The sequence below is a fragment of the Aptenodytes forsteri genome, unplaced genomic scaffold (genome assembly GCF_000699145.1).
Source record: "Aptenodytes forsteri isolate BGI_AS27 unplaced genomic scaffold, ASM69914v1 Scaffold255, whole genome shotgun sequence".
In the NCBI taxonomy this organism is placed as follows: Eukaryota; Metazoa; Chordata; class Aves; order Sphenisciformes; family Spheniscidae; genus Aptenodytes; species Aptenodytes forsteri.
The window spans coordinates 2,769,265-2,788,833 of NW_008794888.1; the positions used below are offsets into that span (position 1 = coordinate 2,769,265).

General features: G+C 38.6%; 1 protein-coding gene across 1 annotated transcript in view; it reads left to right on the forward strand.

Annotated features, from left to right (window-relative positions):
• DPP4 (dipeptidyl peptidase 4) overlaps nucleotides 1-16,583 on the forward strand; it is a gene marked incomplete at its 5' end in the record, with an annotated part of 43,931 nt that extends 27,348 nt beyond the window's left edge. The window contains 8 exons of the mRNA XM_019470902.1: nucleotides 1,761-1,830; nucleotides 3,418-3,612; nucleotides 4,541-4,595; nucleotides 6,674-6,773; nucleotides 8,403-8,467; nucleotides 14,129-14,201; nucleotides 14,452-14,525; nucleotides 15,408-16,583. Of these exons, the coding sequence (XP_019326447.1) occupies nucleotides 1,761-1,830; nucleotides 3,418-3,612; nucleotides 4,541-4,595; nucleotides 6,674-6,773; nucleotides 8,403-8,467; nucleotides 14,129-14,201; nucleotides 14,452-14,525; nucleotides 15,408-15,506 (731 nt within the window). The remainder of the gene's footprint in view (nucleotides 1-1,760; nucleotides 1,831-3,417; nucleotides 3,613-4,540; nucleotides 4,596-6,673; nucleotides 6,774-8,402; nucleotides 8,468-14,128; nucleotides 14,202-14,451; nucleotides 14,526-15,407) is intronic.
• Between the last annotated feature and the right edge of the window lie 2,986 nt (nucleotides 16,584-19,569).

Consider the following 19,569-nt stretch of genomic DNA (forward strand, 5'->3'; position numbering starts at 1 on the left):
CACGATATTAAATAAATAAATAAGAGGAATGTGGTGTGGGGCACAAAGCTTGTAAGCATTGTTGCATAATTTAAACTAAATTATAAATTCAAGTAGGTCTTAATTTACAGGTACAAGTCCCTTTGGTTTGTGTTAGCAGGTTGGGACAGTGGAGAAGTTCAGTTATTATCAAAAAACAGACACAGAATGTAATTGGAAAAGCTTGCAAAATCATTTAGGCTACGTTTCAACAAGATCGCCTTTGACTTTGTGTAGGGGAATATTTGGATTGAATAATCACATTCTTAAACGCATGTTCACACTTCAAGACTACATAAACCTCTGAACACAGACTAGAACGAAATGCTAGAAAATGAACTGCTAACACGTTGCTAGTGGTGCTCCTCTGAATTTGCGCGTCTGGGTACAGAAGCCTTCTTGGTGTGCTCCTAGGCTGAGGAACATCAGATAGACCGGCAGTGGGAGGCCTGGTACCTGCCTAAACTTTTCTTGCTGCAGCCTTTGCTATTAGCTTTTCTCTTCATGACAAACTTCCTCTTGATAATATGAATGAATATTCTTAATGGAATTATATTTTACAAACTGTATTGAGTTCTGTCAGTCATTGTCAACTGTTCTTTTTGATACCTCCCTCCTTCCACTGTTACCTTATTTATATAATAACTCTCTTTATCTTTGTGTTTTCTGTCTTTTATTTCTGTCACATTTTTACTAGGGCTAAAGATGAAATCTTCCAGGCAAGACGGAAGTTTAAAGATGTTCTTCGTGCTATCAGTTGTATATTCATCTTTTTATTCCTCTTTGTTCTTACTACTTCATCTCTTCAGGGTAAAAGTTTTTGGGTAAGGGGAGTCTATTTTTAATGTCACAAATAGGAGAAATAAATCTATTTATGTAGTCCTACTTCAAGTTCCAAGTCTGCTCACAAATCCATGTATGTTATCAAAGAAGAAATCCGCTCCCGTGACTATAAAGTACACAGATTATGCAAAAAATTAAAATTAGTATTTTCATGTGTTCGATTTAGATTGTTAATTTTTCAATGTTTTGATGTCTTGCATATTCATACCTGGACAAATTTCTGTAAGACTTGCGCTCTGGCTATTACTGCAGTGCAGTCCATGAGCATTGCTTCATGCTTCCTTTGCAGCATCAGTTCTTGTAAAATTCATGAGTGAATAATCGAGCCAATTGGTTTGCAAAACTTACCTGGTGTGCATTTAAAATGTTCAGTTAACTTGGGTGGAAAGATTAACATGGATGGAACCGGAATCAAGTTGTTTGAGAAATAATAGGTATTTGGATATGTTTCTGGGATGCTTTACAAACTGTCACGTAAAGCCTATCTGACAGGTTCAAAATATTTAACATCTCTTTTTAGTGCGGGGAGAGAAATGTGGGTAGAGAAACGTTTTTGAGCTAGTGTCAGATTTACCACTGTAGAGACTTACCAAGTTTTTACGTGTAAGCTTATAATGTAGAATAATGTTACGAGACAGCATGTTGAGTCCCCAAATTTTATTATTATTATTATTGTAGACATTCCAGTTCCATACTTTCTGCTAACGTAGCTGTAAAACATTTTTTAAAAAAATTATTAGATTAGCTAGGAACTTTTACCTGTCTGTATTAGGACAGTTCAGACAAAACTACTTTTTAATTTTTAGGGGGTGACTCAAGTGTGCTCTTGTATGAATTGCAGTGCATGTCAAATTATTTCACTGGAGAACTGACCTAAGTCAAACTCTTTTCACTTTTAGACCTGTGGTATCAAATGATACTGCCTCCCCATTTCGATTCATCAAAGAAGTACCCTCTGCTCCTTGATGTGTAAGTCTTCAAGTTACATTGCACTGTTGTGTTAATAATCACTTTCATCTACTTCAAATGCTCTTAGTAAGATTGGGAAACACAAAACTGGCATGTTTTCTAATTACTACTTCAAGTAGTTTTAAGAGGGAATAAAAACATGAAGTATATCCCAATTCGTGATAGATTCCTGTACTATAGGATGATGTAATGCTTCACAAGCACATATTTTGCTGGTGGCAGTGAGGCAGATACATTCTGTATCTGATTTAAAAGCCAGGATGTTAGCGTTAGCTTACCTCCTTCTCTGCTCTTAGAGTTCATTAGGAATCACATTCCAGGATGAAACCTTGAATGAGCCCTGTATCCTAAAGCTGAAGTCGTGAGTGTGACACTGCATTTCCTCTGTGATATCTGACTGTCAACCGGTGTTGGCAAACTGCATCCCATGGTCAGGATTGCATTTGCTGGTTTTTTATAAATTCAAGACCACGAGCACATGCTGTTTGGTCCGTTCTTCCTCAAGCACTTCTGTTCATGCTGGGATGTTTTCTTCTAACTGGAAATTACTGAAATTTAGCTATTCATTAAAATAGAAATGTTAACCTTTTCCTCTTTTTTTACAAAAAGCTGACTCCACAAGGAAACTAGCTGTTAATTGTTAGATACATCTTTATATAATGTAATTTGGTAGCACTGTAATACTTTTTGATATACCTATTGAACGTTTTAATGAGCAGTCAGTGCTCTTTGCTTGTTAAGACTTATTTTTGGTTTTGATTCTATTTTTATTGACTTACCTGGGCCTTTGTCAGGATCACCTCTGCTTCATGGTGGTCATGACATCAGAAATTCCTTCAGCAGTGTCAGGATCCAAAGCTTGATATAGAGAATTCCTAGTAGTTTTTTCTTTGCTTTTAAAGCTGGGAAAAATGGGTTATAGAGCCATAAGAGCCACTGTTCTATTTCTTACTCTGATGAACAGTGGCTAGAGAAGTGCGCTGCAAACAGAATTTTACCATCCAGGCACTTAGAGTGTGATTTCGTAGTGCTCAAGTGCTTCCGAATATTTTAAAATAAAAAGTTACACAGTTTTGCTTCCTTTTTCTCAGCCTGCATAAGAAATAGTTTAAACTGTAGGGAACACTGACGAGACACTAAAAATGCAGAAAAAGATCTTTTTCATTTTCCCAAATGAAGGCTATTTGTTGATTTCAGACTTTAACCAAATAAATCATGGGTAAATGAAACAGAAATAGTTAAAGAGCATCGCTTTGAAACTTAGGTGACTAGATATGCCAACACAAAAAAGAATTTGGTCTGCATTTCTGATAAGCCGCTTAAAGTCAAAATAATGAAACTTTCTTACTGGAGCAGAAAGCAATAAAAGAAAGAAAATCCAGTCTGCTTTCTTGATTAACAGTTGACATTTAAAAAAAAGCAGTAGTTTGGAGCCAGTCAGTGATGCTTTTCTTGTTTGCTCAGTTTAATTTAAAAGTTTACCCTTCTCTAGTGGCTGAAAATTGTCAGCAATAATTGTATTTCAAATGCTTGACGCGAGAATACGTGGAGAGTAAATGCCTGAATTCTGTGGCACTTTTCACCCAGGTATGCAGGACCCTGTAGTCAGAAGGTAGATTATACCTTCCAGATCAGCTGGGCTACTTACCTTGCAAGCACCGAGCAGATCATTGTGGCCAGCTTCGATGGCAGAGGAAGTGGATACCAAGGGGATGGAATTATGCATGCAATAAACCGAAGGCTGGGCACATATGAAGTGGAAGATCAGATAACAGCAGCCAGGTGAGCTACAGTGAAATGGTCAACACCTGCTCCTTCTTTTCTGTGCTTATTGTGTTGGGGGAAAAAAGGTGAAGGTTTTGAATGGTCATCTTGAAATTACTGGCAAAAACGTAACTAAATTCTACATTAATTTTGTGTGCTGAAGTGTGTCATTTATGGGCCAACCATCATTTTATGCTTAAAAAGAGAGAAGAGTTAATGCTGTAATAACAAATTTACCATATCCCTGGTTTTATAGAGATGATAGCTGTCATATTAGCAGAAGAGCATGCTACCAAGGAACTTGGAGCTGGAAGTTTTACTCCAAGCTTTTTGCAAGTTTCTGTTGTGACAGTTATTTGTATGAACTACTCAGCCTTTACATCATAGTCCATCTTTGTCACTTGGTTTATGTCACTAAACCAAACGATGTCAGTATGAATCTCTCAGAATCACAAAGAAGTGATCTTACGGGGTTTGCGTTTTGGGATTTTAAAATGTTAAGGAGTTTAAACAAATAGCATTTCAGAATCTTTTTTTTTAAACCCCAACTGGATTTACAGGTGTCAGCCTGTCCCTTACTGCTGCAATTTGAATGTTACTCCTTTAAAAAAAAAAAAAAAGGAAAAAGGAAACAAAAAAAAAAAAGGCGAGGCAGGTGGGGAAATCTAGCCTAACACAGTGCAATACAAAATGTCAGTGAGTGTGGTTTGAGGGCTTTCACAGGCCGGCCAGGTTTTGGTTTTTCACACGCGCAGATGTTTTTCTGAATTTCTTAAAGACACACGTGCCTGAAGTATTGTATGTTTTCACATGCAGTCACTGCGATGAAGCGGGAAATGCTTATTTGTCCAATAGAAAGAAGCAGACATGATGGAAAATAGGCAGGTCTGTATAATGGCAGATACCTGCAATCCATTAAGCATTTAATTATTCTGTTTGCTTTTAGAAAATTTTCTGAAATGAGCTTTGTTGATAAGGACAGAATAGCTATTTGGGGTTGGGTAAGTACTCAAATAAGTTTGGCTGGCTTATTATTTAATTGTAACGACTGTTTGTTGTGCTGCCATGTGTGTGAGATGCTGGAGTACTTAGTGTGTGGCACCTTTGGGGTCATGGCACAGTCCGATAACTGAACTGATGAAGTACATCTTGCTAGTGCCTGTATACATTGTTCCTTTGCAAGCGTTCAGGAGCCTTTGAAACAGAAATTAGGACTACTAGAGGGATTAAAAACAATTTAAAGGGATACTGCCAAGTTCCTGTGTACAAGATGAACCAATATTTAAAAAAAAAATCCAAGTATATATTCACTAGTGTCTCTTTATATTAGTTGGATGACTCTAATTTAAAAATAAAAAAGATGTAAAACTACATGTGAACCAGCTGCATGGCATGGTGGTTGTGTTTTCACTAGCAGCCTGAAAATACTTAAATCTGCTATACTGTTGTGCTTGGCTATATTTTATTTCAGCAGTACTTCCAACCAGAGGCCAGATTTCTCTGACTTTGTTGTGTCTTTAAGACCTGTCACAGTAGAGGGGAGGAGTGTTTAATAGCATATACATACCCCCTCAGCTGCAAGGCTAAGTGCGTATGTAGTGTTGGTGATATCCGTTTGATTCAAACTCTGAACATTTCTCTGTCCCAGGCTGCTGTTTTACTGTTTTTTCTGGTGTCACGGGGAGTATTCTTGCATGCTCCATTTAAGCATACTATGTTTAAGTATATGCAGGATTGCATGCAGGATCTTGAACTAAATTGCTAGGTGAAATTTGGTCACTGCTGGTGACAGGCACCAGTGAATAAATTGCTTGATGGCAAGGTGATGATGATGGTGCCTTTAGTAGCTTTTCTTGTGGGGATAAACATCTCTGTGTTGTATGAAGTCAAGCGTAGAAGTATTAACTTTAGTGGGAGGGAAATTCTTTCTACAGAAATGGAGGACTTAATGCATTCCCATCTTACTCCTTATGAGCCTCGGGATGAATAGCTGACGAGCAGTCCTCTTCGGAGCTAGGTTGGGGTTATGCGTCCTGGATACTGAACCTGCGGGCAAACAGATTTTCTTTCTCTCTTGAGTTTTCAGATTGCCAGTGTTTCATTGTCAGCTTGTCACTATGTACATTAATTTTGTTTGCCATAGGTTCAGCAGTAATATCTTTACTGTGGCCAGGTTAGGCAAATACTTACACGTGGGTTTAATTACTAAATACATGCATTACTTTGCTGATCTCATTGGGATGACCTAAGTATTGATGTTGGAGCAAACATTTAAGGGCTTTGAACTAAGATACAGTTCCATTTGCCTGTAATCTGGTTTCAAAACAGGAACGAGATCCAAAAATGGCTCTTCTTTTTGAATGTGGGTGGGCACATTTTCGTAAATAACCCCTTCAAACTATAGTGAGGGCAGTCATTTGGGCGGTCGGTGACATTGTTTAGGTATCTTGCTGCCTGGATGCTGGAGCATGTCAGATATTTACTCATCTGTGTATCAGGCTAGACTGCAAGTGAATTTTCTGTGCATAGCGAGGAGTGTGTTGCTGCACAGTTCCTCCCACAGACTCAGCAGAAGATCCTTCGCTCCCCAGTCACAGTCTTGCTCTTGACGCTTTGGCGGAGAGTTAGCAAGTGAGCTGCCGTAGGCCTGCTCTGAGGGAGTTGTAAATTTTCGTATGCCCTGGTGCAGCTACTCATCAGGCACGTTGTGGGCCCCAGCTCTGCTTCCACCCACTCCCCCAGCACGGCGAGGGACACAGTGGTTCAGCAGTGTCTTGTTTCCTGTCTTTCGCTGCTGCCTACGGTGCTACCAAACACTGTCATCCGTAGCTGAGTCACAGTTCAGCGGCGTTTGCGCCCTTTTTCCCCAGCAAGTTCTCATTCATCAGCGCCACAGCTGCCATGCGCTGTTTGATGCCTGTTTCCCCCACTGAGCAGGCTGGGTGAGATCTGACCCAAATTCAGAATGGAGTTCATTAATATGAAAAACGCTGAGCCTATAAAAGTCTGATGAACTGCTTAGCAGATGGGCCCCATCCTTTTCTTCCCGACTAAAATAACAGCAATGTTTTCTTCTCAGTCTTATGGGGGATATGTGACCTCCATGGTGCTTGGCTCTGGAAGCGGCGTGTTCAAGTGTGGAATAGCGGTTGCCCCCGTGTCACGTTGGCAATATTATGGTATGTGATGGCTTCCTCGTTATAAGGATTCCCATATGTCTTGCAGTGCACATGCTGCAAAGTGTTGATTCATAGCGCAGAACTTTGATTATCTACTAGATGCCATGTAAATGCCACTTGGTCTGTTTTTATGAACTCATGGGTACTGCATTTCGGAATTAAACCAATTCCCTAAATCGTATTTCCCATTTTAAAATGTCAGATCCACAATTCCAGGTAATCTCTTTAACCTTTAATGAAGGCTAAATTATTGTAATATTTATAGTATTGCTGTAATGTGTCTGTGTTTGCTTTCCAAAGCTGCCACATGTTCTGAGACCAGCATTGTGTGTCAGAAATCCATCGCTATTAGACTTTGCTTCTTCAAAATGCTACTTCACTTATAAGAACGAACTGTGAGGCTTAGCATTGAACTTGCATTGTAATTTATTCTCTTGAAGTAGCAGAATAGGATTTGAATTGCCTTCTTTTTTTTTTTCCTTTTAGAGTGTAAAATTTGGATTTTATAAATCTAATTAATCTTAAGAATAGCTTGATGTGAGGAAAACCTGAACAAGTGGACAAGTCTGTACGTGCTTCAAGCTTACAGTGTATCAGGTAGTAGTTGCATGAGGCTATAAATACAGTTATAGGGGACCTCCTTCCAGATTAAAAAAAATATAGAGAGTTAAAAATACAATATGTGCTGGTACCATGTGACCACATTTTGACATTTTCCTGGTTTCGATTTGTCCAAAAACATTCAAGGGAAAGCCTTTCCTGGCGAACCTCTGCTAAGTAAGGCATAATTTATCATTCTGCAACTAGCACAGAGGCTGTATAATAGTGTATTATGTGCTCTGGCTAATTCAACAGATCAAATCATACTGCCAAGTGTTAGCAGTAGTCCGTTGAGGACGTAGGGATGTTTTCATAATGTTTTGGACATGAATATTACACTATGGCAGGAAATTTTTTTTTAATGAAGATCAGGATCTCTAAAATTCCACTTTTAGTTTTTTAGATAAAGGAAGGGGTTATGGAGGCATGCATATTCAACATCAAAAAAACCCAGTGCGGCAACGCTGATGAGAAGTCAAACGGACATTAGAATATGGCAACAGAGCGTTGATTTGTATGGCTTAAAATAAAGAAGCAAATCTGCAAAAAAAGTAGTATGATATCATGCTGAAAAATCTGTGGAAAATCAGAGATACTTAATTTTGACTATATAGAATATAGAGCCAAGCTGAGTCCTAATCTGCTACATTTTCCTTTTATAGATTTTTAGTAGTAAACATTTAGATAAAATATCTAAGATTTTTTCAAATGCTAGTCATTTACTGCAAGATTTTCAGTAATTTTCTTAGGATTACTGAAAGAATAACAATAAGGTAACATTGACACAAAGTACTTTATTAATATTCAGCATTCAGGTGACCATGGCAACAAGAAGATTAAATATTCTGCATAATGATGGTTACCTACACGCCTCATTGTGGAAAACCTGTTTTTATCTTTCTTTTTTTTTTTTCTTTTTTTTAATTTCCAGTATGCATTCTTATTGTTTGTATCAGTGGGTAAAATTTCTGGTAGACAGACAGACTGAAAATTAAGTAGCATATTCTGGTTTTGTTTTTTTAATTACAGATTCAATATACACGGAGCGATACATGGGCCTTCCTATAGCAAGTGATAATCTGAACAACTATAATGTAAGAAAGAAATCACTTTATTTCATTTTTTGAAGTGGTGTTGTTTCTTTCTAAACCACTCTATTTTTATTTACACAGTCTAGTTCCTTCCCCGTGGGAGAAGTAAGTTTGTTTCTTCTTTCCAGCTATAACTGTTGCATTGTGCTTTTAGAGGGCTGGAGTCTCATGCGTATGGATTTGCATGAGGCAGTTTTCTGCATAATGATGGTTACCTACACGCCTCATTGTGGAAAACCTGTTTTTATCTTTCTTTTTTTTTTTTCTTTTTTTCAATTTCCAGTATGCATTCTTATTGTTTGTATCAGTGGGTAAAATTTCTGGTAGACAGACAGACTGAAAATTAAGTAGCATATTCTGGTTTTGTTTTTTTAATTACAGATTCAATATACACGGAGCGATACATGGGCCTTCCTATAGCAAGTGATAATCTGAACAACTATAATGTAAGAAAGAAATCACTTTATTTCATTTTTTGAAGTGTGTTGTTTCTTTTCTAAACCACTCTATTTTTATTTACACAGTCTAGTTCCTTCCCCGTGGGAAGAAGTAAGTTTGTTTCTTCTTTCCAGCTATAACTGTTGCATTGTGCTTTTAGAGGGCTGTAGTCTCATGCGTTTGGATTTGCATGAGGCAGTTACTCCTTGCTGTATGGTGTGGGTTTTCTGTTGTTTGTTTGGTGTGTTGGGTTTTTTTGGGTTTTTTACATTCAGTTCCATTTGGCTACTTTGCAGACTGTAAAACAAGCTGTAAAAACTGTTTTATTTTAATCACCAAGAAACAAATTTGTTTTAAAATTTAATATGCTCGTGGGCAAACTATGCTTTATCTTAAACAACAATTCCACCAAAACAAATGTACTCCAGTTCTTTCTGAAATGTAATTTTAAAAAAATGGGTATTGTGTGAACTTTCTTGCCTTAGGAATCTGCAAGCTTTTTTCAGGGAAAGCAAAATCTCCTAAATATTAGGAAACTTTGACAGGTAGGCAAGTCCGTCTGTACTGTGATCACATCAAACAAATTGCAGACCAACTGAGAGCCAGCAGTGTCGGGGCTGGAATTTTGGCCCCATCTCCATGAACACAGGGTGTCCAAGGTTTGGTCTAAAATGACTGATGTTTGCCCAGAAGTGAGGGGATTTCCAGGTGTTCTAATGGGAGCAAAATACCTGTAGATTGTTTGCCCTCGTTATGGCATGATGAATTGTTTGACTTGCTCTTCTGTGTGCCAGCTGCTTTTTGTTGCCTCAAGTGCTTTTTGAAGTCACAGGTAGCTGGGCGTAGGGCAGAGCAGCCCAAGCCTTCTGTAAGGTTTTGTTAAATTTCACATCTAGGTGGAAATACAGTGGCTATTGGAGAACTGTGAGGGATCTGCGGGGTACTTTGTGCCCTGGTTATTGGGATGTTTCACAGAGGCGTTCAGCCACGGTGATGCTGGAACCAAACATGGGTGTTAGAGGAAAAGAGATGGGGCATTCTCTGTGTTTGGGTTGGTAAACAGGCTAGAAGACAGTTCAGCACTGATTGTGTCTTGATGCATTAAAAAAATAAGTGTCATGGGGGAAAAAAGGGTGGGGGTTGTTGCATTGATTCAAAAGTATGGTAAAACATATAAATACATACATATATGGACTGAAACGTTTGTTTTGACATGTCACTACAGTAATCTAGTTTTGTCAACTGCTATATGAGACGTTCTGGTCAAAACTGAGGACAGTGGTAGTGGCTGGGGGAAGACTTGGTACCGCGTCTGCCCCTTCCAACCAGCGAGCTGCTCGGGCCCACTGGGGCCTGACCAGAGGCCTGCAGCCGCCTGCCTGCCTTTTTCCAAATGTGTTTCTTTAAGGCAGTGGGAACAGTAGGAGGTCTGCGAGGTAGCAGTGTAAATAGAAGTTACTGTCGTCGTGCAGAACGAACGTTAACGCTCTGGGTGCACAAAGTCATTCACCAGCTTCACGGCACAGATGGCAACAGAGGACTGTTTAATCCTTTCAAGCCAGGAGTCGGATTTTCTTGGCATAGTATCCATTGCTGGCAATGGCCACGTTGAAACTGCCAGTACCAAAGAGCTAAAGGTTTCAAATGTGTTACTCGGAGGACTAATTGGGGAGAATGGTGGCTAGATGGAGGAGGGGTAATTGCACAGATCAGATTGTCACACTTCACTGCTGCTTCTAGAGATAGGAAAATGCAACTTAAGTCCTCATTTGTTGTTAAAAGCCCCAAATAATGTATTACTTGGAATTTACTTTCCCATCTAAACCTGGAGGGGTGGGGTAGCTCACCAAGTGAGTTTGTTGCTTTTCATGTAGCATCAACGGAAGGGTTGTGGGATTTTGTTGTTGCTGAAGACCCTTGCTGACTTGAGCCCAGCATGTTTCTGGCTCACGGCCCCTTTGTTCAATGTCCCAGTCCCAATAGCCAGCCTCCTGGCCCCTTCTCACTGATGAGAGCCGTTTTCTGAACTGAATGTTTTTTAGCAAGTAAATGCAAAACATGTACTGAAAGCTCTCATAGCTGAAGCTGTTAAAGCATTTTTGAACTGTTAACTTCGTACTGTCAGGTTTGCATGCTGCATCATATATTCTCTATCCTACTGCATCCGCTATAAAGCTGGCTTGAAAAGTGAAAGGTTCCATACTGTGTGCTGTGTGCCCTAATTTAAAAGAAATGGGACTGTGTGCACACCTGCTTACAGAAGATGTGTGCTGCTAGGCACCTGCCTAATGCACAGAGTATTATTAACGACCGTGAATATATAGTCGCAAGAAACTAGTGGCAAGAGGGGTACACCCTACCTTCGTATTACTGTGACATGAGGTTTCACATTTATTGAAGGAAGAGAATCTGAGATGTTAAATACTCTTTGTCAGACAGAGTCAAGTCTCAGGGATGACTCGCGCCCCTCTAAGTGGGCTAATTAGGTGTGATCAGTGCCTTTTTAAGGTAGTTGTGAACTACTAAAAATTAGAGCTTTGTAGAAGAAAGGAGCAAGCATGGGTGGAGCTCCCAATATAATTGTGTAGGGATCCTAGGCTGAATGGCAGAGAAGCTGTCCACCCCAGAAGAAATGTCCCTGATGTAAAAGACTTGGGACTAAATCGGGGCAGAGCTCTCGAGGTCAGATGCAGTAGCCATGTAAAGCATACCGAAGAGACTGTTCAACTTGTGAGAAGATTATTTTGCAGTTCACTCTGAATTTGATATGCTTTTGGCAAGTGTTTGAAACAGTCATAGATTTGGCAATCTTTTTCTAGCAGATTTGAAATGTTCAGTCCTTAAGAACTGCTGCATCATTAGGTTATGCAAAACAGGGTACAATTTTGTAAATATGCCATCTTGTACTGATTTGACATTTGTTCTATTATCTGAGAATATGCTAAAGGGAGAGAGACCTTCAGTTTCAGCCAAACCTTAACTTGTTTGTGGAGTGCTGATAAAATGTTGACTGCTGTGTGATCTTCAGGAAAGCCAGTTACACTCAGCAGGGCCTAATTCTCAGTACTTGTACACATGACCCTTTCAGAACCTTTCTCCCGGCACTGTAACTGTGAAACGGAAGGGGTAAATTGTGTTTATTTGCTGTCCACTTGAGGTTTGTTCCGCTGATGTAGCTTTGCTTTCTGCTGTAACTATGCCTAACTTCAGATTGCTCCCTATCTTGCAACCTTCTTTTTTGGCAAAGTACTGTGTCCTTAAAGCACGTTTTAGGGAAGGGACTCATGTCGAGTATGGGTACAGCAAGTGAGACACAACTTGCAAGTGACAAAAAAACCCTGAAAAAGTCTCTCTTTTGTGTGTTCCTTCTTTCTGAAGTATTTTACCAATAGCTTTATTTTGTGTAATGCTTGGAGGGGAAAAATAGTGACATCCTTTTTCTAAAACTGCTTTTGGAAAGTCGAGTTCTCAGAAGTGTAGCTCAAGTCAGGTTTCCACTCGCAGAAGGTTTGCTGTCCCTTAAACCAGCACTGATTTGCTGGAAGAAAGCTTATAAAGGCCATCTATCAAGTCCCCCTCTGCACATGTGGAAAATGATTCACTCAAAGGATCTTGCTTGGTTCTTTTTCTATTTTTCTTTTATTTCTTTATATCACTGGGTAGTTACTTTCTGAATCATTCTTTTGGTCGGCTGCTGTACCGGTGCTCCTCACCGAATCAGAGTCCTCTCTCCAGATTTTGGCACTCTTGTAACTATCTTTCTTTTCTTACTCCACGATACCAGCTCATTTGAGCGGATAGTGTCGTGCTTCCAGTGTGCATGCATTTCCATATATTAGATGGGATTTCTGGTGCTCTGCAGCCTTTCACTATCAAAAGAGGGCAACTGCAATGTTACGGATTGGAGGGTGTTTTTTTTTCTCTCTGCTGAACTTGTTTTTTAAATTTGGTTGAATAACTACAAAGAACTCATTTCATTTATGAGAGGGTTGTGGTACGCTGTTCTGCCATAACAAAAGGAATTTAATATTTGTGCTTGCTTTAAAGATTCATGAGTGTACAAGAGACAAAAGGAAATTAGAACACTTCTGTGTCTTGGTAATATAATGTATTTGAGTTTTTGGGGGTACTAAATGGAAATCTCTGTGCAAGGACACAGCTTTGGTACAAAACACTGCATTCTTTTGTTCCTAATTTTTACTATTTTTTTCCTTGCCACAGTAGCTTTTATGTTGCTGTAATATAAAGAAAATTTCCACAGGGATTCAGTCATTTTCAGCAGAGAACCCCTATAATGTTGCTAGTAGAAGGAAATGTCATTCAACATATTTTTGCCCCATTATGCTGGTTATCGAGTCTAAAATGTCTTTTGTCCGTTTTCTTTTTCCCATTCTCATGGCAGACCACTATCCTATTCCCTTTCCTTGCCCAAATTAAAGATCTTACCTGCAATCCTTACTTTCTTCGTTCCTTAGTACCTAGTCACAGTTGCAAGTCAGGTGGTTAGTATGTTCTAGGGAATATGTTATTACTGTGTTTTAAGTTTCTTGATTAATCTTAGTTGCTGATTATTTTTTTCATCACCGTATTGTGTTTCAATTCCCAAAATGTAGCTTGACTTCTATTTATAGATTTGGTCTGGTGGTTTTCTCCTTCAGGCATTTCTGTATCATATTTGGGGGAGAGCATTGTTTTAAACTTCGTCAGGCATTTTACTCAAGACCGATGAAATACTAGCTCTGTTGACTTACCTACAGGTAAACTGTAGTGTACATTTTGGTGGGGAAGATAACGCATGTAGTCTTTGCAATATCTCCTCCTTGCTACCATAGGGTGCACTGTTGCCATGGCAACATTTTTTTAACTTGTCTGCAGTCGCACAGGAAACCTATGGCAAGTGGTGTGCTGCAGGCTAACAACATGTTAGCAATGCATTAAATGTGTACCTATCTCGCTCGCAAAACTCTTCCCCTCTGGAATTGCCTGTTAACTTTGCAGACATAACCCTTGGTAATAATTGCAGACCGGTGCAGAATGGTTTGAGTGCGAGCACAGTGTTGTGGGATATGTGAACATGCTACTTGGGGGGGGGAGCAGGGGTGGTTGTTTTTATCTGAAGGACCCCAGGCTGTGTCAACAGGAATCAAAGTCAGTTGGTAGCAAATCATCTTCTAATGAATAGCACCTTTTTTCTTTCTTTTTTTTTTTCCTTTTCTTTAATTTCAGAGTTCAACAGTAATGGCCAGAGCTGAAAAATTCAAGGAAGTTGAGTATCTCCTTATTCATGGAACAGCAGATGGTAAGTTGCAGTTAATTAGACATTTTAGTATTACAGACAGGTTCGCAATTCTACTACTGACAAAACAAAAGCATGAAGGGGCAAGGCTGTTACATTTACGTCAATAAAATAATACTGCTTTCTGCAACTAATTTGTGTTTCAGTCAGCAGTGCTGGGGAGTCTTCTGTGTTCGTTGTTTTGCTTTTCCCCCAGAGTAGTACAGAAGCAATTTTTTGTTTACCTTTTTCCTCTTTTTCTTCCACTTTTCAGATAACGTTCACTTTCAGCAAGCAGCGCAGATTTCCAAAGCTCTTGTTGATGCTGAAGTGGATTTTCAGGCAATGGTATGCTTCTGTTTTGTTTAGCACCATACAAATGGGTTTGTATTATGAGAATAATAGCAATAGCTCCCTGTCGTTAGATATAAATCAATTGCCATCTTAAATGAAAGTTCACATACTTGCATTTCATGTTCAGTAGCTGAAATTTTAACGTAACGCACCCATGTACCTTCTGCACAAGAAAAAATGTAAAGCAACTCCTTCTCATATTTGACCCCGTTTACCTAATCTTTCATTTTGTTAATTTTTTTGTGTTCTCAGACAAACAGCCAAGCCAATCCCAATCTTGGCATATACCCAAAGTCCAATCAATAGTATCTTACAGATAGGATATAAGGAAAGGTTAACTTCAGCTAAGTCCAAGATAACCTGTCCATCACTTTTGGTGTTTCTCTATGGAACTTGTAAGTCAGGTAGTAACTTGCCCCTTCATATGCTGTACGTGGAAACTCTCAGACTAAGGTGCAAGCTCTTCCTTTCCTACCTTCTCCCAGCCCTTGGGGAAGCAGTGCTGAAAAGGATAAAGTATAGAAGGAAGCCAGATGCACCAGTACATGGTTGTCCTTCAGCCAAACTTGCAGAGCTTACAGGGTGCAGAGATCAGACACCACTATAAACTGAGGAGCTGCATCTATCATGCATGTGGACAAGCCACGTGTTCATTTTGTACTTTTAGCATGAATAGATGGTGTACCCCACACACAAAGCAGGGACAAAAGTATCATAGCAGCTTCCTACCACCATCGTGTCTTTGCCTCCATGCTGAATTAGCCTCATGCTGGGATAATTTTCAATGTCTACACGTTTATTATGTCTTACCATGTTTGATTTGTATCATTTAGATGTAGCTAGAACTAACATTCTCTGTATTTTCCTTTCTCACAGTGGTATACCGACAAAGACCATGCCATCACCGGTCAAGCACACAAGCATATTTACACCCATATGAGCTATTTCATAAAGCAGTGTTTCTCACTGCCCTAGCACCAGCATTTTGGTTGTTAGTGATGGTACTTCTCCAGAAAACACTCTAGCTAATGTACACTGAGCTGGTATAAACTTTTATGAATCAAGATGAGATAAGGGTCAGTTCTTGGGATACCTGTGTACACGATGAAATGCTAATCTTTATCATGATTTCTGTTGCCAAGCAACTATTGCATTTTTATTGATTGTGTTTAATCAGGTCTTAACATCACCAGAATGTAGGTACGTTGCAGACTTCTAGAAAGCATGGTACTTGCTTGAATCAGGACCTTCTGCTATTTCAGTCTAAAAGAGAAACAGTCCAGTTTCTATATTACGGTAATGAATGATAAAAATGTGACAGAGGAACCAACATGGAGATCAGCTGAGGAATAAAAATAATAATGTTTCCAACAAAAAATAAAATGAACCCTGTGGTCATTTCTGTGAAAATACTGATAAAACAGATTTTGCAGAAATTACCTAATGGTTGATCAATTATTATTTCAGGAACAGCATCAGGAATACTGCAGAGTTAATAGTTGCTATGTAGAGTGAAACATTTTGTTTACTGCAGTTCCCTGAGTTAGTATTTTCTTTGCAATCTCTTGGACTACAATTGCAGAAGTCTTACAGGGAAAGCACGTAACCAGCTTTCACCAAAGATTTTGAATGATACCTATTCAAATCAATGGTGCTGAATTTCTTTGTTTCCTATCATAGTACTGTGATTTTTGCTTACTTTATAGTCAAAAAGGCTGCTACTGTGGGAATCTGCACTGGTAAAATCTTATCTGGGAACTCTAGCAGCCCACCGTTGTTTCTCTATGGGACAGAAAAATCTTCTTTTAGAAGTTTCCTATTTACTGATGAAGAGGATATATTCCTTGCACTCAAACATAAAACATTACAATGCAAACTAGCAGCCACTTAAAGCAAGGGCTGGACTGTAACTCTCATGTGAACAGGCTATTTAGCAAACCTGCTTTTCCTTGCAGCCTACCAGTAAACTTCTGCTTTATCTTCAGCACTCCAGGTAGGCTTCTCCATCTGAAGAGAAGAATAGTTTTCTTCATTTCACACAGATAGAAAAGATGCAACCCACTTGTACTACAAACTGTGCTGCTTTAAAATAATAAAGACATTAAGTTATGAACGGAGGTGTAGTCTGTATCATTGAAAATGTTGCTCAAGAAATGAACTCCGTTAATTTGAGAGTCTTACAGTGAAATTTCTGCTTTTGTTTAATGGTATCATGTAATAGAGTGTGACATGACATGATTGTCTAACGCTTAGCTTCTTGATATTAGGCACCAGCATGTGATTATGTATGTATTGTGGGTTATTAGTGACATTAGGTGTAATGTAAAAGTACTCATACAGACACAAAAAGCATGGGAGAGATGAGGGAGAACGTCAAGACAGTTTGTGCAGCTTGTCCTTAAATGAGAAAGAGAAGCGGGCCTGAGGGGAAAAGTAAGATTTTGGTTTCACAAACAAACCAAAAACCCCTTGACTCACAAAATAAGGGGTTTTTGGGAAACAAACTGGAGATGGGTATTACAAATACAATCTTGGGCTCAATTTATTAGTGGTTCTAATGTAGACTGGCACCACTGTTAAAGTTCAGTGGATACAGGATACAGGCTGTCCGTTGTTTCCAAGAGGTTTTAGTATCCACATCTCTGATTCTTTTGACTCCAGAGAAAGAAACATAAATCAGTATAACGGTAGATCACAGCAATGCAGGTAAGTTATAAAAAAGATGATCATTGTGAATTTCTGGATGGCTTGTGTATGCAAGGGGCACATAGTTGTTTTTTTATTTTAAATGTTATCACTCACACTATCATATAAACAAAGTATTTCTCTAATCCAAAAACTACATTAACTAGACTCATACTTATTAAAGAACTGCAAGTGTTCCCTTAGAGTAATCAGAGCAGCATTAAAAAGAAACCTTTTAAATAAAATGAAAAATTATATGGTCTGGGTAAGTCTTTCATTAGGTAAAGATGCAGTTCTTTGTATCTGACCTACCTTACTGATGTGAGCATCTCACTGGGAAACTCTTGTACTCTCAAGACATAGTCCTGTTTTAACTGTCTTATCTGTGAGGCATAACAAAGTACAGTGCTAATTATCTTATACTTCTTGTCTGAAAGGCAACTTCTAAGATATACTGCTAATAAAGCATGATGTAACTTTTAACAAAAAAAATGTTTTATTGCTATAGTAAGTGTCCTAATAAACATCAATATAGTGTCCCAATTTTCTCTCTGGTAGATCTCCCTCAGCTCCAAAAATAATGCAGACAATAGGACAATAGAGCTGCCTCACAGAACCGACAACTTACTTGAAATGCATAAGCACAGGTAAATACCTAAAACTGAGGCCACAGAAGAAAGCCAGCTCATTTCATTAATGTACAAAGCCAGCACTAGGAACCGGTAGTGCCACATGCTAGAGTTAGCTAGGCGCCTACCAATTACCTTTTTTTCTCTGTATTTTTTCCATGTGAAATGGATACTTAAGTTTGTTGTACAATACACTTTGTGTAAAATCCTAACAGAAGCAGCTGAAGCCTGAGGTGTGACTATTATCGTTCTGAGGCTGGGAGGCTTCCAGTCTTTGGTTTAAAAATAGGTGAAGAAGCTCAAAGGGATTTAGTAAGATGGAGTCAAACTTCAAGTACTGGATTTTGGCAGTAGTACTAGGCTTTAAGGCCTAAAAGTTTTTCAGTAGCAGAAATTTAGGGTCCTGAGAATAGCAGAAGTTCCCACAATAGGCAGTAGGCTAAGCTGCTGTTCAACTATTAGACACTTTAAATACTGTAGTATGGAGGAATTTTAATTGTATGACCTTACCTATTGATCTGTAAAAAGACCCAGCTACTGCTGCCTGGTCCACATCATCTCTCCCAGGAGTAAGGGGAACCAACTCGTGACCAGTAAATCAGAATTTAATTCCCACTCTCTTCCTGCAGTAGGTCAGTTACGTGCCATCCTTGATGGCACACTTACTTACTGTTAGAGTCAGACCAAGTACACCACCATCAACTACACACAGCAAGCCAACACCGAGAGCATTGCATGATTCAATGAGATTCCACTTGGAAATGGAGCAGGACTGGGCTCTACGATTCAAGTATCAGGTAGACATTTAAAATACTGTACCATACTGCATACTTGTTCTGGGTTTTGCAGTGTAAAAATAAAATTGAAAATTAGTTAGGATAAATATTTATTTTCACATAACATTTCTTAATTGTGAAAAACACAATAGTCTATTCACATGTACACATAAACTTTTGTAATAAATTACATCCAAGAAATTGAATAATTTTGACCAGGAATATGAAATTAGAAGTAAATATAGCACTACATTTGCTTTATATTGTGTGTGATTTCAGAATGTTAAGATTAACATTGGAATAGCATTTACATTCACACAACAGAGTGACTGTTTTAAAATAAAACCACTCTGAAATACTGAACAGAAATACAGAATGCCATTGAATACACTGATTTCTTAATATTCTAAGAGTTGGTCAAGTGAAACTAATACATTTTGATTGTATACATTATCTGTAACAAAGTCAGCAACATATTAAAACACCACCAGGCTGCTTTCGGGACAAACCAGTATTGAACTTCTATACTAATCTTAAAACAATTGGAATCTTACAATTTATCATCAAGTACACAAAACAAAGCATTTAACCTTAATGCATCAGCATTTTTTTCCTAAATTTACAAATACAAACATTGAATTAAATGTAAATCCTTCTTTGTGTCCATTAGATTTTTTTTTTCCCCCCCCTCCATAAAAATGGCCTTTAATGGGCTTTGATAATGCTAGGTCAAATTTAGAACAGTGACCCTATTAGTTTGCAGCAAAATGCAATTATCATTTATGGCTAAAGTAGTAAAACATACACACTCACATGCACAAGAACATTAGAAGGAATACTTTAAATGTGCTGGATATGAAAAGTTGTTCACATGAAGTCTATGGAAAGATTACCCTATTTTGGAAAGCTGGGGAATGTTAGAGCCCTGTAGATGAGTTGTTATAATAG